Genomic DNA, 26,214 nt, shown 5'->3' with positions numbered 1-26,214 from the left:
TGGGAGACATATTTGAATCGACTTCAACACTCTGGAGAACGATGAAGAAGACTTTGACAGTTTGCAGTGTTTTATTGACGAGTGTTTCAAGCGCATTGTTATGGGGAAACTAAACAGTGCAGACTCCCTCCAACAAACACGCTCCATCTACAAAAAGAAGTGGCCCAGAAGATTCACCAGAGCCAGCTTCACCACAGACCAGTGGCACGGTGAACATTTTGCAGATGACAGACAAAATTATTTTTTTTAATTTATGGTCTTTTAAACAGGGGTGGCCCAGTACAGGAAAAATGTCAATTTTTTTGAGGCCAATATGGTCACAATGGTTTCCTGAAAGGATTAGTAGTACAATGCGTGATATTAGCCAGGGAAGTATCATTAAGTATTGTTTGACTTGATTTAATAACAAATTTTTGCAGGAATCGATAATCTGGGTAAGGGTTGTTCAGCTGAAGTTTTGTGTACTAGTAACCCCACCCTTACTGCTGGACTTTGTCTATCCACCAGAAGAGAAAACAACCCAATAACTAACCACACACACACACACACACACACACACGATAGATCTTTAACAGCCAACTCATCATTTATATAGCCACTCAAGCCATATAGGCATGCTCCCTGTATAGCCTTGTCTTCCAGTCAGCCTCCTTGGATAAAATCCAAAAATCCATTTAAAAAAAAAAGAGACACTTCTTCTCTGCCATAAGTTGAACAGTCTGTTAGCCGCTGCGTCAGTAATAGTCACTCTTGAACTTGTTTATGAATTCAGAACAAGTCAGATCCTTTCCACCACTTGGCACAGCCTGTGCTCATCCAAGTGCTCTCATCCTAAGAGGAACAACCAGGTAAGCTAATTTAGCATCATCCATCCATCTATGCATTTCCAAAGACAGTCGACATTTCTCTAGGTCCTCAGAGTAGACTTCTAGAGCTGGAAGGGATTGTTCGCATGGGATCTCTGGTGGGGTGGCCCAGTACAAGTATTTGCACTGGGCCACCCCACGAGGAGGAGGAGCAGCCTGGTGCTGAAGCTTGAGATTGTGAACACAGACTGTAACATACCTCCCATATAAGCCATCTCCTGCAGGTTTACTTTCTGCTGTTTGGAGAGGTGCTGGGGAACTTTGTGTTTTCTGAGGAGCACTCACTGGCTGATGAGTGTCTTCTTAATGGAATTTATGTTTGTAGAGTCCATGTTTATAGACAGATGTTTCAGGCAAAAACTGAACTAGACGCAAACACAGAACACCAGGAATAATGTCTTTTTTTGAATAAACAAAGTTCATTTTTGGAAAAAAATACTTCTAGGGTGTGTTTCTCCACAGTTTGCTTTTCCTACAGATTTTTCTCCGCAGGTTTCCTTTTCCAGCATGGATTTCTCTTCACAGGTTGGCCATGGCAAGAGGCATTTGCAGAGAGGAAAAACAGATTTTCTCACAGAAACACCCACAGAGCAGGAAGAGCTCAACTTTACTACCACAGTGGCAGCAACAATTTGACTGAGAAAAATCTTCTGCCTTAAGTAGTGGGTGAGTAATCATCAGATTGAATGCAGGTGAATGATTACCCAACTGCTTTCAGGTGTGCAAGCAGGAAAAGCACAGGAGCAAGGAAAAGGCTCCGCCTCTGAAACACACACAAGCAGAATTATGTGCTCACATGCCCACAGACTGAGGAGAGAAAGTGAGAGCAAGGAGAGGAGAGATAAATATATATAAAGGCAGGTCAACACAAGAGGACAAGGGAACAATGACAGCTATAGCATCAACAACAGGGTGATAGGATGAAAGACTCGGACATACAGAGGTAAAAGAAAAGGGTGACATAGTCAAACACCAGGAGGTAAAGGGACTACCTTAAAAACAGATTGATGACATTATATGAATTAAGTGCCACATTATATTCTTGCTCAACAGGATTATTTTGAAATTTCGGTACCACTTTACAATAAGTCTCCCCTTATAGATGCTAATAAATAGTTTATAGCTATATTATTAATTAATCTGTAAATGCTTTATAAACCATTATTAATGGTTTATTATGCATTAGTTAAGGGTGAGAAAAAGAAAAAAAACTGACCGGTTTCTTGCCAAATAGTGAGCCAAATGTGTTCACCTATATATTTCATCTAGAGTTGCTATATTAAACATTTCAGACTAAGCTACTATCCTGTAAGCACAATCAGCATTTGTAAACATATTTTTTATCATATAAAATTGTACTTCATAAATGCATTATAAATATCCACAACTATCAATCGGAGCTTTGTTGTAAAGTGTAAAGCATAAAACCATTTATTAATGAATAATAAATATTTATAAATGCCACATGGGAGACTTATTGTAAAGTGTAAAGCATAAAACCATTTATTAATGACAAATAAACATTTATAAATGCCACATGGGAGCCTTATAGTAAAGTGTAAAGCATAACACCATTTATTAATCACTAATAAACATTTAATTGCCAAAAGTGAGTCTTAAATGTATAATGTCACCATTTATAACACTTAGACCTAAATTACAATCAGTGCTTGAAATAACATTTAACTACTGTCAAAAATGTATTGTAAGAGTAACACCTGTAACATTAAATGTGTTTTTTAAAACACCAAACAGTCACCCACTCCAAAAAAAGTTCATGCCAGACTGGTTCAAACTGGAAATATTTTTTGTATGTCCTTAAATAAGCGTCCCAGTGGTCCATCAGGGTGTCGCGAACCAAGCCAAGATGACCACTCAAGAACCATCAGGTGTTCCTCCAGCAACTTCTCAGTGCGATTTCCTTAGTCTACGGACATGTCCTTTGATGGTCATCCAAGCCCTTTCGATATGCTGTGTATGACTGCCAGATTGAGGATCTACAAACCACCTGCTGTGATTTACAGTGTAATGTCTGTACCCTATGTTTGTCAAAACATTCTTGTAGGCTCTCCACTCATCACTGATAATGGCACTACCCAACTTAGCATGCTGTCTGATCAGAGGAACAAGGTGGCGCCTTGATCGTTTTTCAACAGGTTTTAACACGAGCCTTCGCCTTTTGTCTTTAATTCCCATCATTCCAAATACCCATTTCTTCCTTTTCCATGCATTTCCAAAGCGTCCACGTGCATACTGAAAACAAAAAGAATAAAATTAAACAGAATATCTACAAAGAAACATTCAAAAAGATGGTTGCTTCTACTAATTTTTTTTACTTATGGTAAAGGTTTCCATGTTTAGAGGACACATTCAGATCTGCATTGATTCTAACAAACCTGTCTGAGAGTTTACCAACCTTTCGCTGATGACGGAGACAGCTTTCATCTATAACCACAAATTCTCTGTCACCACCAAGACGGTGTCCATTGTTTATTCTGTGTCTTTTAATTGCACGTATACAAACATGTCGAATGTGTCTTGCCATGCTACTTAGTGTTCTGGAGCTGCCAGCCACTTCATCATCGATCATATCTATTTGTCTGAGCCTGAGCCCTTGTGAAAATCTGTGATAGAAATTGAGGCAATTATTACTTACTGAGGCCCTAATTTTATTTCACAAGTCTCGTATTGGTGTTCAATTATGAAAGGTGCATTGCTATTAATGTCTACATCTACATATACCTGTAAATGAACTTCATCCAACTGAAAAGAGATGTTTTTGATTTCTCAAAGAGGGAGCTAGTTCTAATTGTTCTGGAAACTTTCCTATGACTTGCTCTTTTGCAGCACCTGAGAACATACAAATGAGTTAAGTAAAGAAATGGACCCTTAAACAAGAGCATTAATTGAAAAGATAATCACAAAATTAAGTATGAAATTAAGTATGAGCATTAACCTAATGAAAAGAGGTTAATGCTCCCTCTTGCATTGATAACCGAAATATTTTGTTATATTTACTACATGCACTACATTATCATGCATTATACATACCACATATATTGGTCTTTCTTCACCACGGAAATCATTTTCATCTTATGGTGACAAACAGGACATCTAAGCTTCTTTTTTAGCAGGTGTTTCTTCTGCAGCCATTTAATGAGCCTTAGTGCCTTATATTTAGTTTGTTTTCCTTCTATTCTGGCGCGCAATCTCATTCCCAGAGACATTCTGGTGGGAAAAAATGAGTAATTTATTTTATTATCACCTCGAAACACCGTAAAATACTCTATGGGAGTCTAGTGCAAATCGGTTCAGAGTTAAAGAACTTCACATGCTATATAAAACAAGCCCTATAATCAAAAATAGTCCCAAGCAAAAAAGAGGATTGTCTCACCTGTTATAATGTATCTCCAACTTTGTTATGTAGATCTAACCCGCTGGATTCATGCTAAAGAAATATGTTCTGCCGCCAAAGGGAGGGAAAACAAATTTAATTTAAACGCAGAGGAGCTTATACAACCATCCAATCACAGTTAACTTTATTAAGGAAAGCCCCTCCTCTCAGAGCGCGACAGGCAGTGGAGCGCTCTGGAAGGTCAAGCCAAAGGGGCACGAACAGACACACTGAAGGCGCTCGTTCAAGTTGCTGCACCATGGATGGAGCAGAAGATAAAAATTTGTGTGCGTCTGCGACTTACACAGTTAGCACACGTTCGAAGAGATACAAAAAGCAGAGACTGGGTGATCTAGATTGCACTAAGCCAACGACGTCAGCAGTTAGACATGAAGGTGAGTATAATGCTAGCTAGCTAGCTACCGAGCCATTTGGCTGCTAGCTACAGTGGCTAACTAACATCACATAACATGTGAATAGCTCTATTACTATTGGTTATTCCAAACGATTTATATCACTTAGTTGTACAGTATATTTTTAGTTTTGTTTATGTGCATCATTAAATTTATATTAAACACCCTGGTAAGGCAGTACACATAAGAATTATTTGCCTTGTTTTATAAATGCCTGAACCACCACAGGTGTGTATAACATAACATACAGCCATACAAAGTGGCTTTTTATAAATTCAAGTTGTAAACGTTTTTAATCAATATTTTATTTGAGTTTCCCAAGTTTAGATTATAAATTATTTTAGTATTGTAATTTAATAATTGTTTGTTCTTTAGATTCTTCTTCTAATCCTGCCCCTACTGCAACTGCCCTTCTTAACAAGGAGCGAGAGAAATTGACTTTTCTTAAGGAGAAACTGGAGTGGCAAAAGAAGAGAATTGAAGAACTGGAAGGAGAGAGAGATTTTCTCCGAAGTCAGCTATCATCCCTTACAAGTATGAAACTAGACTTGTTCCATGAACATTGTTTTTATTTTACAGTCTTCAAATAAACATTAGATAATTTATCAATCCCAGTGAAGTTCCCTTATTGTCATTGTGTTGATTAAAAGATTTTAGTCAGTTAACTTTAAGTGTTGTGCTAGTTCATTCCTAAAGAGATCTGGTTCCAAATTCAGTTCAGCCAGGTCTAACTTGATTGATTCAATTTCATAGTTCATAAGATCATAACTCCAACTTGAACTAGTAATGTAACAGCCTTACAATCAGAATTAATATAGGTTTTATATATATATATATATATATATATATATATACACCTTATTCACATGATGATTTTCTATAACAAAATCCTCATTCTCTTTAAGCACATAAGCTTACTAAATCATCAATTGTGTAACTGAAAAACAGGGGACTTGTTTCTAAAACCAGCCATTTTGTTGTTTACATCCTGCAGAGCAACCTAAAGACGAACCATTCAATGATCCATTTTCCTCGAAGGCTTCTGAAAACTCAGATTCATCTTTCGCATCTTCATCTGTATCGTCTGTGTGGTCATCCTCATCTTCATCCCCAAAGAAGCGAAAGCACAAATACAACAAAAAGCATTCAAGAGCCAAGAAACCCAAGAAGGAGCAGAAGAAGCTCCGGCAGCGTGGTGAGCAAAAGATTTTGGAAGAGAAGATTTTACAGAAGAGGATACTATAAATGTGACATAAAAGATAGTATTATGATTTTAATTTGTTCTAAAAATTACTCTGTGTTCACTACGTCATATATACATATCTATCTATCTGTCTGTGTATATATATATATATATATATATATATATATATATATATATATATATATATATACACAGACCAGCACACAGTCTTTTAGCTAATCTCCGATCAGTCTCCTGGAAAATGGGATAATCAGCAATGTGCATGTGTGAAATACTAAAATATGCTTCAGGGTTTTTTTCCCCTCAGTAGAACATCAATAAGCCCACATATGATAAATGCAAAATTATAATTGTCAGGAAGTCACTGCCGACAATATCAAAAATGGGTGTAGCTGCTGTGATGTAACCTATTAGTTTTGGATTCCTCATTTTTAAGCTTCAGTATCAGCAACAAACCTTACCTTTTCAACCTTAAAGATTTTACTCACAGGCCAAATCTGCAATTTCAGCAGTATTAATGAGCTTTTTAATTCTGTAAATGTTTTTGACATGGAGGTCTGTATGAAATAATTCCCTTTTGTAGCCAGCTTCAAATGGAACCAAGGGTAACTGAAGTTTTTAGTACAAAAGGGCAGTAAACTACAAACTGGATACAAATTGGCAACATGAAATCATTTATTTCCTGGGCTCTCTGTCCTGGTCGTTGTGTCCTTGGGCAAGACACTTTACCCTACTTGCCTACTGGTGTTGGCCAGAGGGGCCGATGGCGCAATATGGCAGCCTCGCTTCTGTCAGTCTGCCCCAGGGCAGCTGTGGCTACAACTGTAGCTGCCTCCACCAGTGTGTGAATGTGAGAGTGAATGAATAGTGGCATTGTAAAGCGCTTTGGGTGCCTAGAAAAGCGCTATATAAATCCAATCCATTATTATTATTATTATTATTATTATTATATGACAGAACTACTCTGAGAGTAAGGAAAGTGAACACTTTCCCTTTGCTGTGATGCTAATTCGTGTTTTGGGCAAGCACTGCCTCCATGGTTGACCTGACCACACAACACAGAGTTTAATTCCCATGACAGTCTGATGAGATGTAATTATTGATTAGTGGTGCAATGGATGAAAAATCTCACGGTTTGGATCGGATTACGGTTTTAAGTCACGGATTGGATAAATTTTCGGATCAGCAAAAAAGAAAAAAAGACAAAATTTTAACATTTACTTATTAACTTTTCAACTCAAGACTCATTCCACGCAATTATATAAAAACAAATTAAGGTGCAATATAGGTCAGTACAGGGCTTTGTATCTACCACTCCGCTGTGATATAATGAGCGGTCACATAGCTTTCCGTTGACCTGGAGGTCCACCTGTTTGTAGTTGGGCAACAGAAGATGCCTGGGACAGTTCAGCCGTAACTTTAAACTTTTCCTGCTCATACATGCCTGGGTACAATATTGTCACTTAAGTGGACGCGCAACGGGATATCATAGTGTGGCTCAAGCACGGTCATCATAGTTTAAACCCCTTGTTTTGCACAACGGAATACGGCCTCCCGTCTGCAGCTAAACACTCCAGTAGCTTTTGTAATAGCTTTAGCCCGGTCGGATTGGGCAGCAAAGGGCTGTTTAAATGCCGCAAACTCCTCTGCTCCTCCACTTGGACCGCTAGCGCTGGCCATAACTACCGCTTGACAGACTGACCACGCGCACCATACACATACTTTTTTTCCTTCTTTTTTGAATCTTCGGATCACGTGCTGAACCGTGGAGTGGGATTGGTTCGGATTATGGATCAACCGTGATCAGTTGCACTACATTGATGGTGTCCCACCGCAAAAGAGCTGTGAAGCTGGTGCATGTAGACAATAGAAAGCAAATAGCTTCTACAACTAAAAGATGGATATAGTAAGTAGAACGGCAGAATTGCAATGTTTGAACATTTTTTTGATGTGTATTTTTTCTACTTAAATTTAGAACAGCAGTTGAATTAAAATTGAATTTATATGCGTGCTCTTTATTATAATTTGTCATTTAAAGCATTGTAGTTATAATAAGCAATACTTTCACATAATTAGCCATATTGTTAAAAATTCATTGCACTCCACATACAGCATTCAACACAAAAACAAGTCAAAATTATTGCACTGCTACACAGACTCTATACAAGCAGTCTAAAATGGTCTCTCACATATAAATTCAGCGATTTTGAAATGGGAATTTGAGTAGCACACCGTTTTCATGTTGTCCTTTAAAACCCAACATCTGCTGCCATGAGGAACGAAAGAAGTCGAGGTAAGGGAAATATTATTACCCTTTATATCTTTGAGGAGGCAGGAGTCCAATCCAGCCACCTACCCTTGAGATATCGCAGAGACTGGTTGTTTATGGGGCCCTTGAGTGTCACTGCGAAAGTGACAGTGCAAAGGGATCCGCGGGCATGGCAATGAACTGTGTCCTTCTCCAGAGAGAGGGGTAAAGAGAGGCAATTTCTGGAATGATGGGTGCCGGAGATGATGCCCAATATGCTTCAGCTCTTTAGAATTTACAGCCTCTGCAGCACTGTGTAAACAGCTGGGGAGCAAAACGGGGCGCTCTGCAATTTCCTCCCCTGTCCATTTTTTTCCTCTCCTTTTTATAATGCTCAGTCGGCAATGTCCTTGAGAGAACATAATTTTAGATTTCTCTGGAGAAATACTTAGCTATAGTGCCTTGCCTATTGTTTAGATGCCAATATTGCAGTTTTTACTTGCGCATCCATCACCGGTGACAGAGCAGAATTGTTGTGCTAAATGTTTACAGCAGGGCATTGTTGCCCATATAAGCACGCAAGGGTTAAGAATACTGTTGTGTGCAGGTGTTTAATGGATAGTTGTGGATATGACAACAAGAAATTCACTGCTATCTTGATGGAAGGCCATTATTGTGAATCTTTTTTATGATGCCTGTCGGCTCAGAGAGTTCTCTGGAAGATGGAGACTGTTTGCCTTAGTACATCAAATATATAATACATAAGGAGAACTTAATATTAGGCAGCACAATTCACACCTCAGGCTCATTGTCTCAAGGTTTAAATTTATATATAGATATTTTCATTGTCTCCTCTTTGTCTGCATTCACCTTCACACCTGAAGGCTCATTTAGGGTAATCACCCTAAATCATGAGCTGGTTATAATCACCACTTTAGTATGCACTATGGACGGCTCGATTTTCATAATTGCTCACGATTCCTTTAAACTATCTGACTGATCATGACAACAATTCATGAAGAAAAATCTTATTGTCGTAAAAGGAACCCAATGTGCATTACTATGTGCTTGTGTGCCATTTGTTATTTATTGTGATTTTGCAATGGAATGAAAATAGATTTATAAATGGCTTGATTGCATAACTTCTCCTGGAAAGAGCCTTTGCATTCTCTGACCTGGAAGCATACTGACCTTGGTGTTTAATCTTCTTTTACACTTGTGCAGGAAAAGTTTTGCTTTCTCTAGCGGAACTTTTAGAAAATGTAATAGCTGGTACATATTAGATTTAGTTCTTTCCACTTTTGTGCTCTGTAATTCTGTTAAATGCATAGTCTAGCTTTTTAAAGTTTACCTCCACCACACAGAACCAGACCAGAAGTAGTGAAGTAAAGTGTATTAGGTGGTGGGAGGAAAAAAAACAGCTTAAGATAAGATAAACTCAAACAGACTTATTCCTGGAGTGATTTCAGATAACACTGCAACATTCATCAGTTTTCTTTTACTTACATATTTTTCTCCTTGACACAAACACATTTACAACCAAGCTGCCCCTAAGAGCAAGCAATTGGTTACGGTGGGAAGGAAAGGCTTCCTTTTAATAGGAAGAAACCTCCAGCAGTCATCTGGTGGAGAGATGGAGGGAGACAGGACAAAGACACACTGTGGAAAAGAGCAAGAGATCAAAACAAATTTACAATAAATCCTCTTCCAAAAAGTCCAGCAACTGTTCTTATCAGTTACCAGAAATTTACATGCTGTTGTTCTGAGACGTGTTGCTATGAAATTTAAGATGATCTAATATGTTTCCATTTTCTCACAGTTGGTGTGTTTTTGCTGTTCCATTGTAAACAAAATGTGGGTTTATGACATTTGCAAATCACTACATTCTGTTTATATACATCCTAAAAAAACAAAACAAAAAACTTGATGTACTTTTTGTGAATATTTATTTTCCTCTTCTATTTATAAGTATTCTTGATATTTCTTTGCTCGGGGTTGCAAACATATGCTAAAGGCCAAAAAAATTCACAAAGTCTCGAGTCTCACAGGTCAGCTCCCTGTTGGCAGCTGAAAGTGAGCTTATGCCAAACATCTCGAGGACTGACCTCAAGAAAAATGCATCCCTCACTCTGGCCTGCGTGTCTCACTGGAGACCTGGATGCAGATTTCTGGCGGTAGCTGTAGAGCTCCTCACCTGCTGGTTTTAGCTCTTAGGTCTCAGAGGCCAAACAAGTGAACACATACTTAAAAATCAGACTTGTAGCAATTGAGCAAATTCTAGTTTTGTTCTGAAGAAGCCCAGTTGCTGCTGCAAGTTTGTGGCTGATGGTACACAGCCTGTACCCTACGCAGTGCAGAGAGGCATTATGCAAGGCATTGTGGATCAGGAAGTGGCTCTGTCCACCCACAGGGATGAATCTCAAGAGTGTGTGGATGCGAACAAGTTGTGTGTGTGGAGAGAGAATGAAATATGGTGGTGTATATTAACACTTTCCCCCCCCTGTGCTGTAAAGGTTCTTGCACATTTCTGCTTGGTGCACAACAAAGACCCACTCAGTGACCCCTCACCTTCCATGTACTGCACAATAAAATGTTTAAGTAGCATACCAGCACCAGTAAACTCTAGCTGAATTGCCTCATATTTTCTGTGAAGCTCCACATCCTTGAAGATAAAATAACATTTAAGACTGCAGTAAACAGAGAGAACATGAGATTGAAAAATAAATCTGGGTGTTTTGCTGTTATATACATAAGAACCTTAACATATTGTTTACTTTTATTTTGCATTTTGTGTCATGATTCCCAGAATATGAGCTCTCTTTGGATAAATATCTACATTGCACCCTTGTTTATCAACTTTACTGTGTACTCACTATTGCAACCTTCAAACATTTCCATGCAGAGGGAGATGAGATCAAAAAATAATGAAAAACATAATGCATATTTCAGGCAGAGAGGCGAATGTGATGGAAATGCACGCTGATGATGATTCATGCACATAATGGATCGGGCATCCCAAATGAATGACTCCGTCGCGCAACAATTCAAAGTCATGTTGAGTTTCAGCATCAAACTGTCACCCATGGCTTTTAATTTCACATGTAGCCCCGAGCTGTGGCAGGAGATGTTTTACATCCAACACACCTAAAAATATGACAAAAAATAAACAAAAAAAATAAGGAAACTTATGAACTAGCTTTCTTTATTCTTCTCTTGTTCTGCTATAATACATGAAAGCGCTGGGTAAAAAGCTATCTTTACTGAGCAGAAGGCTTTGTGCAAGTCCTGCACAAATGGCCACGCAGAGGGATTTGCAAATAGGCTACAGCTATTCCATTTGAAACTTTTGTGGTTTTGCCCATTAAAAAGATTATTTTTTAATTGCGGCTTTGAAAATACTTATTTATAATTTACCTGGGCGGCATAAATCTGAGCGAGCACAGACCCAAACTGCCTGTAATCCTGCGTGCTTGTTCAACTGAAGCATGGGGAAATTAAAACATGGCATTTTGTGGCTAGGCTGAATTATATGTTTATAAAAATCAGTAGGGGGGTAGGCGGGCGCCGCTCTTTATAATAAAAACACTGTTTCTCTTCACTGTACTGAAATAAGCACGGGATGTAACAAGGTGCAGGCATGCAGACTGCATGAATTTGCGTGCACTTTAACCTTGGGAATCCCTTTTGGGGATCACCAAATACCTTCACTCGCACGCTTTCATTCTGCTCACAGAAAGATTACCATCGCCTCCCGTGGAGGGAAAGGAATAGGAAAAAGATGGATACAAAGTGCTGGAGTTCATACTTGGACATTCCATTTCATATTCATAGAATGTATAGAAGCATTTTAGCAATGCGATTGGCAGCTATTTTTGCTTCGTCTATTTTACTTGAAAACTACAGACAGGACATTTCAATTAACAATGTTAAACAAGACATAAGGTCTGTAAATTTATCTTAAACCAATATAAACATCTTTTATTTTATGTAACACCCATATATTAAAATTCTCCCTGCACATATTTTGCATTCTAATTAAGGGTGCTCCAAACAGCTTTAATAATTAAACACGGTTGCAGGTGAATATGCATTATTTCACTGACACAACAGAAGAAAGGACAACTATTTTGTAAGCTGTTTGTGTATTTACAACAGTGGCGGATGTGTTTGGCAAATGATGCACAAGTAAAAGTGCAAGATTAACAAGCAGTGTATCCCTTTTGTGAAAAAACATGCATGCTAGCAAAAACAAAAGAATGAACACAAAAGCGTGCAGAGACGCACGACTTGCACAAATGCACACTGACCTCATGCAATGAAATGTCATCTCTGATTAGCAGGCTGCATGTTTGATGTGTAAATATATTTAACCGGGATCTTATAATTATTTCCCCATTAATTATCATTGAAAAAACAAAGGATTTTTGTAAAGGAGTGTTGTTTTTTTTTTAACTCATGTATTTCGTGTCCCCATTGTACTTCCTGCAACAAGAAGACACTGTTCACTGGAGTTTGCAGCTAACAAGGTCCCTTTGCAAGTAGTACAGCTCAGAAAATGCTTCCGGTAACAGAAAGTAAGTAGAAAAAATGAGAGAAATGTAAATTAGCTGGTGATTATGCATTCCTTCAAAGTAAATGGAAAAAAAAAAACTGTAATTACCAGAAACAATGTCCTGGTTACTCTGGATAATCGACAGACCTCGACATCAGTCCTTTTCATATGGGGGTTATTTCTTCAGTGAATAAGACGCTTCAGTGAAAACCGAAGGTCTGCGGATTAACGGACCTATTTTTTTCTGGAAAGGCACACTGCAGAGCCTTTCAGATGTCACTTTCCAATGCTTTAAGCTTCCCTAACAACATTACAGTTACTTTAATTGTATTCCTGTGGCACCAAGGAGGAAAAAACAGGCACAGTTGTTCAAAAATAAGCAAAGCTGCATTCTGACAGAGTTACTCCTCCATATGTGGCAGAGGAAAGATTTGCTGTAAAGGGATGGTGCCATCATAACACACATGCCAATCTTCACTGCCCACTGGGAGTTAAAATAACAGTGTATTTGTTTAAAACTGCAGACCCAGATATGGACTTCACAGGTGTAAAAATAGAAACAAATAAAAAAAGAAAACCGAGAACTGATGACGCACTGAGCATTTCTTTTTCGCACATCTTTTTTTATTTTCTTTACACATCATTACTGTATTCAATCATTAGCAATTACTAAACTCTGCTGCTCTCTAGTTTGCCTTTTGTTCTGTCTTTTGTTGCTGTCTTCAATTTCCAAACCAGTTTTGGGTGTGATGTGTTACAAATTGAAATTTTTAACCGTAACCACATTACATTTTTCAATGAAACATTACTGTACTAAATTCTGTAATTAAATTTCTGTTATGTCGTTGCCTACGTTACAAAGATTCTTCAATTACCTGAATGGCAAGCAGATTGAAAGACAAAAAAATTAAAACAAACATGCTCTTTTTTCTTTTGGCAGACTTGCATCACAATCAGCTGACTTCAGTCCATCTATGCAAGAAGGAAAATGGTGGAATTGTAGAACCATTAAGGAATGGAGACATTAAATTTATTTTTATTGCACAAAAAGACAAGAGCACTATGGTAAAATGCAAACTGTGTTCAGGACAGAAACAACTGCATCACATTACGAACACAACTTCAGCTCTTTGCAAGCACCTGCAAAGATAGAGCACCAATGGGTAACCCCTATCTTGGCTAGCTTTGCTAACACAAAGTAACAAGTAATGTGTAATAGAGTACTATTTTGAATAACAACTCCAAAACACTGCCTCCAACTGGTCAGACAGCTGCCCCAGCCTGGTTCTATATAATAATGGATTGCAGTTATAGCGCTTTTCAAGGCACCCAAAGCGCTTTACAATTCCACTATTCATTCACTCTCGCATTCACACACCGGTGGAGGCAGCTACGGTTATAGCCACAGCTGCCCTGGGGCAGACTGACAGAAGCGAAGCTGTGCCATCGGCCCCTCTGGCCAACACCAGTAGGCGGTACCAGGACAGAGAGCCCAGGGATCGAACCGGCGACCTTCCGGTTACAGATACGCTTCCCAACCCCCCTGAGCCACGGTTGTTATATGGATAACAAATGCTTGACAGCCTCATGTGACTACTGAAGTTTCTAATATTGGAGAGAAAGTTGCTGTTATTGCTGTTGTGCACTCTGAACAAAACTGTTTTTTTTTTCATGGTTCACCATACAAGCATTTCTCAGGAAGTTAAACATTGCATGGCAAAAGTTGCTTGTTTCTAGTAGTAAGTCCACCAGGTATGAAAGTGGAATATTCCAGGGTGATGACATGCCAGTAAAAATCATAAACTTGGACAATGTGTAGTCCAGTGATGATAAAAAGACAGAGGCATCAGGTTAAGGTGTTATATGGTGTTATATAGCCTATATTAGTTGTCAAATTTGAATATATATTATATTCAATTTGAATATATATTATATTCAAATTCAAATATTCAATATATATATTAACATTTTTGTCCCAAGTCTGACATCCTCTGGCTGTATATAGTTTTAACCAATTAGAGAGGCTTTATTGTCAGAACATGAAGATTTATTAATGTATCTTTAATCCTAAACTGGGGTTTGATTGCACTGGAATTCTGGCACCTTCAATTAGTGAGCAATTAAATCTGATACATTGTTAAAAGAGTTATTTTTTCATGTGCTTCCAGCTGATGGCATCAAAATATTTCCTCAGTAATATGAAAGTGATGACATGTCACAGTCTGCTTAAAGCTTTCCTTCTATATAAAGCTGCAGTCACAGCATTTAAACATCCATCTGGCGCTACAGAAGAGGAGTGAGTATACATTTTTACACGTTTTAAGTGGCAGGTAAAGAGAAAAAAATGTTACAGTTGCTCAGCAGCCAACAATTTATTAACTGGAAATTTAAATCTTCTCTCATCCTAATCATTGTAAAATCAGATGCTGAGGCTATACATAATGTATTGATAAATTAAGCTTTTATGAAAAGTCTAAACTAACTGAAGTATGCTGATTTTGTGCTAATAAAATATTGCATATATTGGATAAATAAGTATCAGGAAGTCTGGGCTAAACTGTTTAGCTTGCAGTACTGTGCAGCTTATGGTCAAGCACTATGTTGGGCTGATGCTGTCACGGTTCTGGGTCCGTGGGACCCAGTATTTTGAGTTTATTATGTTTTGGTGTAATTTTGCATCAGGGATTGTTTTCTTGTTCTCTTGTTGTGTTAATGATGATGATGATGATTATGATGTCTATTATTAGAGTTCCATGTTTCTGTTTATCTGGGTTTAAGATGTGGGTTTAGTTTCATATGTCATTTCCTGTCTGTCTCTCGATGTCGAGCCTGCATGTGATGTTTTATTGTGAAGGTCTGCGTCTCATGTGAGTGTGTTCAGTTTTACCTCTGTCTCGTCTTACTGATTGTTCCCAGCTGTGTCCACCACCTGTGTGTAATTCCCGTGTTTCTCTGTGTGTATTTAAGTCGTGTCCTCCGTCATTGTAGTTGCTGGTCTGTCTGTGTAACCACCATGTCTTGCTCGTGTGTTCACCCTGCTGTCTGCCTCTGCTAGCCCTGCTTCATGTTCTGGTTTCTGCGCTATAGTTTAGCTGTTTCCCAGTATAGTTTAGTTCGAGCTCCATTTGCTGTTTGTCCTCGTTTTGTGCTCAATAAACCACCCTCACTTCTCCACTACTGCCTGCGTTTGGATCCTCCTTCATTTCCTCCACACGGCTCCTCTCACTCGCCGTGACAGATGCAGGCTGTGGTTTAGGTTTTAGATTATAGGTTATATTATATTATATTATATTATAGGTTATATTAGATTGCATATCTAATATAAGCATTTTCCAATCTTTTGGAGACATGGCACATATGTCACATTAGAAAAATCACACGGCACACCACCAAACAAAAATGTCACAAAAAGCATATTGATCATTTTTCCCTGTGCACCAGGCATAGTGGAATTGATTTGGTTTGTCTCTTATATACCTTTTTTGCTGTCTTCTGACCACTACCCATGCTATTGTCTTCATTTGAGTTGGAATTTTTTCCAGGACCCAGGTCAGATTGACTACTTTTTCTTTTCAAATATGTATCTATTCATATTATGCGCTGTGTTGTCTCACCCGCAGCATGACTATGCAATTTCTTCGTCGTCTTCTTCTGTACTGGCAGTTGGCAGCCCATTTAATTAGAGCAGGTAGTTGCATTGCCCTCTAGTGAAGAGAATGTAATTGTTCTACCGTTACGCTCACGTGTGAAATTTATGGTTTGCAGGGTTTTTATAGTTTTTTATCGTTATTTTTTTATCGTTTTTATCGTTAACTCGGTTTCCCGGGGTCTTTTCCTGAGTGTTATGAATAGCAATACCAGTACTGGTTTTATTTTGTTGTATTTATCCGTGACACCTTAAAGGCTGGTCCGTCAAAATATTGTGGAAGATTAAACCGGTCGGCTCAAAAAGGTTGAGGACTGCTGGCTCGGCGTATCAATCAGGTGAAACCAGATCTTCCACGGCACATCTGATCATTTCTCATGGCATCTCAAGGTGTCATCACCAACAAAGGCTTCTGTATGAACTATTAAATTCATTTCAGTAAACATGTGCAATACTTTTCCGCTGTGTCATTTTTCTTTATTACTCATAATTTAATTAAAGGACATCTATGGCTTGACTTCTTTGCATGTTTAGATTGGACGAGTTGTTACAGACATCTGGTAATAGTTTTATGTCAATAGCACATTTAGAAAAACATTTACTTAATATATTTACAGTAAATTTGTTTGCAACAATTAGGAATAAAATAAAGGAATAATGTTGCATTTAAGAATTTATGTTTCTTCCTGATGCTTATCAGGGAACATTGAAATTATTAGATCCTATTGTAAATTTTTAGATCCTTCTACTATCCAGGCACACATCTGCGGGATCTTCCAGGAATGGTGATGTTATTTAATTAGTTAGTAGGCGTGATTTTGTACCTATTGATCTCTAATCTAATCATATTGCATATTTTCAGAGATGGGCAGTGACACGTAATCCGATTTTTTTTTTCAAGTAACGAATAACGTAAGGGATTACTATTACAAAAAAGTAATTAGATTACTGTTACTTTCTCGTAAGCACATGGTGTTACTGCATTACTAAACCGTGATTTTGTTTGTGAGAGTTTCTCATGACAATGATGTAAGCATTTGTTTGTACGACCATGCAGCTTTAAAAGAGTGGAAGTACTTACATTACTTCAAGTTTTATTCTGTAAGTGGCAAAAACATTAGCGTCAGCTGCAAACTCTGCATGGGAAGCAAACTTCATAGTTCACCAAGTACCTAGCACGCTGCCATGGGAATGTGAAATTCACAGAGACGTGCTTTGGAATTTGTACGTGCTTTGTCTCTAGGGGCCACTGTAGAAAGGTCTATTGCTTTGTTACGTATTCAAGTTGCACATCATGTTTTTAAAAAGAAACAGTAACTAACTAGTAACTAATTACTTTTTTCAAGTAACTTGAACAACACTGCATATTTCATTGTACAGGCCTCCGAGTTGATTCCTCCGAATGTGCTTACTATTTGTTTTTGGATTATAATGAAAGGCTAGCTTTTTTTTATCATCATCATCATGTTGGCAGCACGGTGGCACGGTGGTTAGCACTGTTGCCGCACAGCAGCAAGAAGGTCCTGAGTTCAATTCCACCATCGGGGTCTTTCTGTGTGGAGTTTGCATGTTCTCCCCGTGTCTGCGTGGGTTCCCTCCGGGTACTCCGGCTTCCTCCCACCGTCCAAAGACATGCAGTTTGTGGGGATAGGTTAATTGGATAATCCAAATTGCCACTAGGTGTGAATGTGAGTATGAATGGTTGTCAGTCCTTGTGTGTTAGCCCTGCGACAGACTGGCGACCTGTCCAGGGTGTACCCCGCCTCTCGCCCTATGACAGCTGGGATTGGCTCCAGCACCCCCCATGACCCTGAAAAGGATAAGCAGTAGCGAATGGATGGATGGATTATCATGTTTTGTATTTGAGTCCTGCTCCTTGTGAACCCTAACATATTGACCCAAACTACATGATCATGCGCCCATCCTTGTTGGTTTGTCATTGGATGTGTATATGGATTGGCAGTTTTGCAACTTCTCTAAGTTATCCTGTAAAAAAAGTGTCGTCCTTTTTTTTCTTATTTCTTTAGAACATGACTTTCACATACTGTTTATTTGCTGAAGATAGTTTTTCAGAGCTCCCCTTGTTCAGTTTCCTCAAAGGTTTTAAGGACACACTGCACACCATTCTGCACCACACCTTGTTGGTGCAAAAATACAATTTTATGCCTGTCAAATTGCTATCTTTATCTTTGATGGCCCATGAGAAATCATCGCTGATTACATTTCTACCAGGTGCAACAGTGCTTCAAACATCTGAGCATTCTCAAATAATGTTTCTTGACTGTATCTTGCACACTTGGGACACTATTACTTTGACAAAAATCTGTCCGCAGAGACATTTGCCAAAGTTCCCTCCACAGACATAAACACACTTGCAAGGTGAACACAATAAGCTGCAGCCTGCAGTGAAAGCATCTGAAATCTCATCTGAATTTGATCTGGATATAAGCCACTTGAAATGAGAAGTGCAAATGAGGCCCCTGCTTATACGTAAACGGTGGATTTCAGCATATCTAACATAGACATCCTGAATCACTGCTGTTATGTTTCCTTGCCAAAAGTCCTATTCTGCTGCTCTGTAATTCAATGCTGGGGCTGTTTTTAAGACTTTACCATTAATAGTACTCGTTGTCCTTGTTTTTTTTCAGTCGTGGAGAGCATTCTAAGGGCCATCCTCCACCTAATTTGTATATTTAGCATCTAAAATTATTCCTCGGCAATGCATTTCTTTGATCGTTGTCCAAGAAACGTGTTTGATGTTGAGAGCGGGTTTAGCAGGAAATTCACAACAGGCCCTGAATGAATAATTCCGCCATATTTTTGGAAGGGGCAACACTACATGGCAGTGCCAACAGCCACCAACTGTCTCCTCTTTGAAACTGTCCTGGAAAAGAAGGCCCGTAGTGGCATCTTTTTTCCCCCCTCCTAAAGAAGAACAGGAGCGAAGGGGGAATACTCTTTTATGTTATTTCCCGGTCTGAACATATCAAACTTCCTCTGTGACTCATACCACACATGGTTGATGCACCCAGAGGCATGTGTCACTGATTTGTTCATCATCAGTGACTATTCCTGTTTGAAGATAATTCAACATGCTTCCACTGCACCTGACTCGTTCTGCCTCGGCATCGAAATCAATTTTCCTTGACTCCCGTCTGTACATCCCACTCAAAGCTTTAGATCCTTTGCTGCCAGACTGCTGAGCTGTCCATCATGTGGCAGCCTTTAGCATCTCAGACAGTAATTGGATAGGTGCTGCACACAGGCAGTCTCCTTCTTTTACATTATGCTGTGAATATCTAAACATATGATGGGTATAGAGGAGTGCATTATATGGTTATAGAATGGCTCCATTAACATATCCACTGCTATGGGTTGAATCTTTAAAGTAAAAAGGAACACTTGTCTATACAGAGACAAGAATTATTGCAAGGGAAGCAAAGAAGGAGAAAAATAGAAGAAAATGTGAAAAAGAAACTGAAAAGAGAAGATTAGAGTGAGCATTTTCCATGCTTTTTGCAAGAGTAGTGGGGGATCGCAATGCAGCAGCTCACATTAAAAAAGTAGAACTTGCACAGAAAGTAAATACTCTAAATCAGCTTTGGTTATTTGCCCAAAGCCTCTTCAAGCTGTCAGGTTGTGCACATGTCCAGAAGAACTTGGCTGCTACTTCCACGGGAAATACAGCCGAGTCAAATGTAGCAACATAACTAGGTTTATGCCCACAATTACTTGCATCAAATGTTCAATTTATTTCACACAGCTGTTGTTTATACCTTATATGAGAGCCAGAGGAGCTATACTGAGGCAGCGATTGGCATGTCTACCAAAATTAATTTACAGCATGCTACAATATCACACTTCATACTAAGATACTTCTTGACAACTTAATATAATATTCAAACATACAATAGAAGGGTGGGATCATCTAATATTACTGTCACTGCAAATGGTGAAGATACTATTATTTACTCCTTACAAAGCAGTGACTTCATTATTTTGGCATTAGCTATGAAGTTGACAAAGATTTTAGGAATTTTAAAATGACTTCATCATGAAATATTTACCACCGCTGATTAGTTGAGGCTTGGCAGCCATTTTCAAAAGCACCTCAGTGGACGAGCCAATTTTCAAATGAAAAAATTCCTGTGAAGTAAGCCATGGCCTCTTATTAATATTCCTCTATGCAAATGCCAGATGATCTAACCACACACTAAATGGAGGGGGCTTTCTGAAATTCATTAACTGATTCAACAACTCGAAAAGGAAATGTCTTTATCGACGTCTGAACTCAAGTTCAAGAACACCATCTTGTGCATCCTTGACGGAATAGAAGGGAGCTGGGGAGTATGTAGTGGAAAATGCAAACATTAATTGAAAGCTGTTCTGCAAAGTTCAATCTAAGCTTTAAATTATTTGTCAGCAGTAACAGAAAGGGAAACTTTTTCTTTTGTTCTGGTGTGAGTGACAGGCAGGAAGACAAGTTGAAACTATATAAATAAATCCAACAAACAAGTTTAGGGGCAAAACTTGGATCGATACATGAAACTGTAAGATTTCAAATAAACTGTATTGCACTTTTTCACAATCACTGTCAGAACTATGATACAGCTAATTGCCTCAGGCATGCCATAAATGTAGATTTGAATTAATATTGAAGTAAGAAAATCATAATGACTTTAATGTAATTAAAGTGCAAGTGAGAAATTAAAAAGAGTAACCACAAACCTTTATGTATAATTTTTTATTTTTGAAAGCCTTCGATTAACATCCAATTTTAATCCAGGCTCTACAGACAGATTATAACTGCTTTGGTTACATGCAAGGAAACAGTCCTTATGGAGAGCAAACCAGTGCATGCATTTCTCAAAATCCAAACTTGAATATACTGGGTGATTGCTGCGTGCAACAACAACTTTCATAATGTAGTACAGCTGAAGTACAGAAAAATTAGAATTAGTATTACAAAAAAATAGTTTTTTTTATCTTCAGTTAGAATAAAATAACATCATCTACCCCACAGAGGTGTACATTCAAGCTCTCTTTGAGCTGTCTACCTTGAGATAGCACCAAGCCCGAGGCTGAGGAAACTGGCAGAAGGCTACCACAGGCAACAAGACAGATGGCAAGCACAGGCGATTTGCCTTGAAAAAAGGAAACACTGATACTTACCCATATTTTTAAGCTTTTTTTGATTATACACCTAGCTGGACTGCCAAGTATTTCTATTTAATTCCTCTTTGTGTCTTTATTTTGCCAAAAGCCCATCAGAGACCTCATAAGTGACTCTAGTTATCAGAAGGACATAAGTACCAAATGATTTTCAGTGACCAAATCATGTCCTTTTAGCTGGACTATGTATTTGCTAACTATTTGATCTTTTCAAATTAGCTTTACATTTCATCTAAGCAAAAAATGCTTAACTTAACCTTAATCATTCATCAAATCTAAATCTTAAACCTGAACTTAGTTTTCCCCTAAACTAAGAATGGTACCAGTGTTGGCTGTACTTCTAAATGCTAATTTTGCAGTGTTGCTTTTTGGAGCATTTTAAAAGAAGCTATCTAGCAAATAACATAGATTTACTAGCGGGATCTCAAGATCTCTGAGCTCCAGTAGTGGTGTGTTAATTTCTGCACTGTTAGTGGTATGGTACTTTGAAGCCAGTATATATTTCTCTGCGATTCACCAATATGGTCTATGACTGTACCTTGCTAACCACTTTAGCTAAGATTAGCTGACATGTTTAACAGTTGAATAAATTAGTGTCAAACGAGCTCATTTTTCATTTGTCAGTGCCATGGAATAACCCTTCAGTCCTAATGCCACATAGACACCAAGTCAGCAAGTCACTATGGTCATCCTTTTCATGCATGCAGAGGTCAATAAAAATGTGGTGGTGGTCCTATCTAGCTATCTGCTGAAAAGGAGTGAGCATTGCTTTTTTTTTTTAAAGATTTTTTTAAATGCCGTGTTTCAGGACAGTGGTATCCAGGGCCACCAATAGGTTAGGTCCTGGGTAGCAACAGAGACATTATAAAAGAGAGTCATGGCACTTAAAGAATTCTGAAAGTTTATGGTAAAATTGTGCTACAGCAAAGAAAGTGATAGAAGTTCCAGTAGAAATAGAGCTTTTAAACTTATGCCTGTGGGCAAAGTCAGCAAATCTTCTGAGTTTTCTTTAATCTGATTTAACTGGATATTTTTACACACAGTTTTTATATCTCCTTCACCACTGGCATGAAAATCAATTTAGAAAACAATTCAAAACACATGCCCAAATAAGTGAAACGATGTATTTCAATATGGCTGCTAAGTAACAGGACTTGGTAGGTGTTATGAATTTGATCTGAAGCTGAGTATGTTTAGTAATACTTGGTAGATTTGCAGAATGTCGTTAGCTAAATCCACAAAGGAGTAGGGAATCTTAGAACCAGCAGCAACATAGATCAACAGACCACCACCTGTCCATAAAGGAAACAAATCTACTTAAACTCACAATAGACATTATTATGGGACTTCCCACATCTTCCAAATTGCACTTTACCCTCTGCTTATGTATTACAAAAATTCAATATCCAAATATGGTGATAGGTATTATTATCTACCAGTCTAAAAAAACAAGATAAATTATTTGTCCATTTTAAGGGTTATTTAAACCTTAATGTCACCATAAGATTGACATTTGTGGCTTTGAGTAATTTAATCCCCTAACTTTTGGATTTAAATGACTACCTACCTAACTATTACCATGGTTTAATGTAATCTGCTATACGGTACTAAATATTATACAGTCTAAATATTAGCATTGTCACATTTGTATTGTTAGCATGTAGCTGCAAGTAGGCATGTGTGGAGCCAAATATCAGCTAATAATTAGTGTCTGTTCCTTTGAATAGAGCCTAACATAACTTTCTGTAATTCCATTAAAGTTGCTAAAACAAAGAAGATTGGTGAGAACTCACTGCTGACATGGGCGCTGACTAACAATATACCCACAAAAGCACAAATCCAACGGTAAATAGCTCTAGGAAAACAGAAAAATACAGCTCTTTCTCTTTTTTTAATCCTCTTCTGTCAGAGAATCTGACTTCTGAGGCCTTGCTCCTGTTACGCCAGGATTTGACACCCAGATCTGTTCTCGTCGTGTGCGTGATGCAGTCCCGCAGATTGTTTTCCATCCAATCGTAGCTTGAGTCCACATTGTTCCATACTTTGTGATTTCTCGCTCCACAGCTCTAGATGGGCAAAAAGTGTGGAGATCACCATAGCAACTGAACAGATGCTGTGCAGTGGACATTTTTTTCCAACAGTACACGTACACACATGGATCCAGCTACTTGTGATGTTCAGCACTCACTCCAGCCCTTGGGAGCACCAATGGACCAAGGAGGCTTCTGTGTTTCATGCACTGTTAGGTTAGTTAGAGGCTCTTTATCGCTGACTCCTGACAGTTGTGCCTACACTCCATAACCGAATGACGCTTGTGATCCTTAGAGATCCAAAGGCTTCCCATGGGAATGTTAGGGAAAACTGTGTCCAAACAAACTCATGTATTTTAACCAAAGGGAGCTGGCTAATTATGCTCAGTGCAGATTTAATATGATTATGCATGAGTGAGGTTTGGGAACCTCTGAAGGCGACATTTCTTTATTTGACACACCTCTTTGGGAACTGAGTTGATGGAGCTGAAAAACAGATAAACTCTGATATTTCTTTTTGTTTTGTTTTGCTTTTCTTTCTGCTCACTTGTGTGCAGCCACATTGACAGCCTGCCTTGTAGCCCCACGGAGCAAAAAAAAAAAAAAGAGGTTTCGAAATGCACAGGTCCAGATTGCGGTTTGCGTTATCTCATGCTTGATCACTTCTCAAATTGCAATATCTCGGAAAGACAAATCGGTTCCTTCACGCTCTACGAGATTCAGGTTGGATTGTTTCATTTTGCGCCTAACTGAAAAAGTCATTTTACAGGTTGTTTTTGCAAATTGTGTTATTCAGAAATGAGCCATTACTTATACTAATATGACACAAAAGTCATTCTGACCAAAGGCCCCATATTTCCCAGCCTCATCGGAGCAAGTCATATTTAAATGATAAAGACGTATTCAGCTACAAGGTCTACTTATACCTACAGCCCCCTTCGAGGCTTTTATCAGCTAGAATATAATATTGTGCTGCTGTGCCTCAGCTCTTTGCAGCCGTGCCTCAGATCCAAGACACCACTGGCAGAGCATGATCATCTCATTACACCAAATACTGAATTTTTAATGGCCATCATTATGGCCGGCGATTTTCCAGCAGCAGTTCTGTCAGAGCAAACAGGTGGAGAAGGGTTCTGTCAGGTCACCGTCTACACAGGCGAAATATCTCCACTGATCCCCCATTTATATACGTGTCTGCCGAATAGAAAAAAAGAAAAGAAGGGGGGAAAAAAAAGATAGGAAATAAAAGCTGCCAAGATGGACAGTACATTTCAAAAGCCATCAGTTTATTTCGGGGGTAGGCTAAAGCTAATTTCAACAGCCCTCAAAGGATTTGCTGATATGATGTATTAGCCAGAGCAATATTATAGGCCCACTGTGCTCCTATATGCCATTAGACTTGTTTGTGTTGCATTACGGATTCCATCTAATTTAAATGTACTCTGGTAATTAGGCCTTGCGGTAATTATAGGTCATAATTGTATTACTGCAAACTTGAAAATTGAGAATTGATAAATGCAGAGTTATTAATTGACTTCCAAATTCACCTCATATTTATTCATGTTTTTTTTTTTTTAAATTTCCACAGCGGTTCACTCTACATCAGGGAGACAAGAGCCAGCATTCCAGACCGAGCGCCAAGAGCAAGAGACCATTAAGTCTTAAGAGACTCGCAGTAGATGTCGGTAAAGAAAAGGAGAGAGCGATAGAGACGGGGCAGGAGGACGAGGGAGAGAGAGCGAGAGAAAAGAGTCCGATCAATATTCAAACTGCAAAATGAATTTGACTGGAGCGAGAACTTCTCATCAAATGGGAAAAGAAATTGGATATGAAAGATGACCTGCCATAAAATCCGATATCCCACAATGCCATCTGTCAGACAACGGCCGGGGAATAATGACAACGGCTAATGAAAGTTGAGCCCTGGTTCGGCAGTGGTTTAAATCAGCTCCTCTGTGCAGCCGCCCCGTTGTGCTGACTCAGTGCCCTGTCCTCTATCCAATCCAGCTGCCACAGAACCAAAGAGCAGGAAATGCCTAACATTATTCCATCTTACTTCAAACATGGGCAGGAAGGGAATCAGGTAGCTTTACACAGGTCCTGGGAGAGGTCTTCGATTCTGGTCAGAGGTTAGGCAAGACAGAGGTAAGCCCTTGTGGAGCTGAAGGAGCCTTCAGCAGTGCAGAAGCTTGCTGTCATGGAGGCTTCAGCATTTGCCTTCCAGGTGATAGACAGTCTCAACTCTCACATTGCTATTCTGCCCCCCAAAAGAGGTGAATTTTGTTGTCAGACTGATATGAAATCCAAATGTTGTTTTACCTTTATATATGTGCAAGGTTCAGGTGAGTCCCCTAAATCAACTGCTCATCCAAATCTCGCATTGCATTGGTTTCTCTTTCTCAAAAGTGAAATGCTAAAAACAGAGATATTTTACAGTATTGCCTGTGATTGTCTAATATGTTCCTCTGTGTCAGAGTCAAGTTAAACTTTTAAAGTGAAATTACAATGCTAAAAAAAAAGAAAAAGAAAGCAGCACTTCTTAATCAGAGTGTAACATCAAGTCAGTGAAACTTCTAGGATATTGATCTGGTCAGTTAGTATCAGAGGGAGTTGTTAATCAGTTTCAGGTGCTTTGGTGTTAATGAAATTAACAACAGCTGCACTAGAGGGGCAACAATGAGACAACCTC

The 26,214-nt window shown here is 38.7% G+C and overlaps 1 protein-coding gene and 1 long non-coding RNA gene across 4 annotated transcripts; one reads left to right on the top strand and one right to left on the bottom strand.

The window, feature by feature from the left end:
• Nucleotides 1-2,470: 2,470 nt before the first annotated feature.
• On the bottom strand, nucleotides 2,471-4,211 carry LOC143413284 (uncharacterized). 2 transcript variants are annotated; one of them, XR_013093917.1, is made up of 4 exons: nucleotides 3,918-4,211; nucleotides 3,609-3,716; nucleotides 3,283-3,490; nucleotides 2,471-3,119 (listed from the first exon to the last, which is right to left on the bottom strand). It is a non-coding gene; the product is annotated as an uncharacterized LOC143413284 (long non-coding RNA). The 2 variants fall into 2 exon arrangements; XR_013093916.1 differs by having other exon boundaries at nucleotides 3,283-3,716.
• A 203-nt stretch (nucleotides 4,212-4,414) lies between these two features.
• LOC112436230 (uncharacterized) lies at nucleotides 4,415-25,786 on the top strand. 2 transcript variants are annotated; one of them, XR_013093915.1, is made up of 4 exons: nucleotides 4,415-4,655; nucleotides 5,049-5,207; nucleotides 5,668-5,868; nucleotides 13,618-15,902. XR_013093915.1 is itself a non-coding variant. In XM_076876069.1 (4 exons), the coding sequence occupies exons 1-4, from the start codon at nucleotides 4,520-4,522 to the stop codon at nucleotides 25,188-25,190; spliced, it is 573 nt and encodes a 190-aa protein (XP_076732184.1). In that variant the 5' UTR covers nucleotides 4,415-4,519; the 3' UTR covers nucleotides 25,191-25,786. The 2 variants fall into 2 exon arrangements, 1 of the variants encoding a protein (XP_076732184.1); XM_076876069.1 differs by lacking the exon at nucleotides 13,618-15,902 and adding an exon at nucleotides 25,114-25,786.
• The last annotated feature ends 428 nt before the right edge of the window (nucleotides 25,787-26,214 follow it).

Source organism: Maylandia zebra, linkage group LG17 (assembly GCF_041146795.1).
Source record: "Maylandia zebra isolate NMK-2024a linkage group LG17, Mzebra_GT3a, whole genome shotgun sequence".
In the NCBI taxonomy this organism is placed as follows: Eukaryota; Metazoa; Chordata; class Actinopteri; order Cichliformes; family Cichlidae; genus Maylandia; species Maylandia zebra.
Note: the sequence above shows the minus strand (reverse complement) of the source record. Positions and strands in the feature narration are given on the sequence as shown.

Bases quoted from the DNA above. Each gene is read 5' to 3' on its own strand.
- LOC112436230 (XM_076876069.1), top strand. From the start codon at position 4,520: ATGGATGGAGCAGAAGATAAAAATTTGTGTGCGTCTGCGACTTACACA. The intron at 4,656-5,048 runs GTGAGTATAATG...TTTGTTCTTTAG, and splicing joins GTCAGCAGTTAGACATGAAG to ATTCTTCTTCTAATCCTGCC. The intron at 5,869-25,113 runs GTGAGCAAAAGA...AAATTTCCACAG, and splicing joins GAAGAAGCTCCGGCAGCGTG to CGGTTCACTCTACATCAGGG.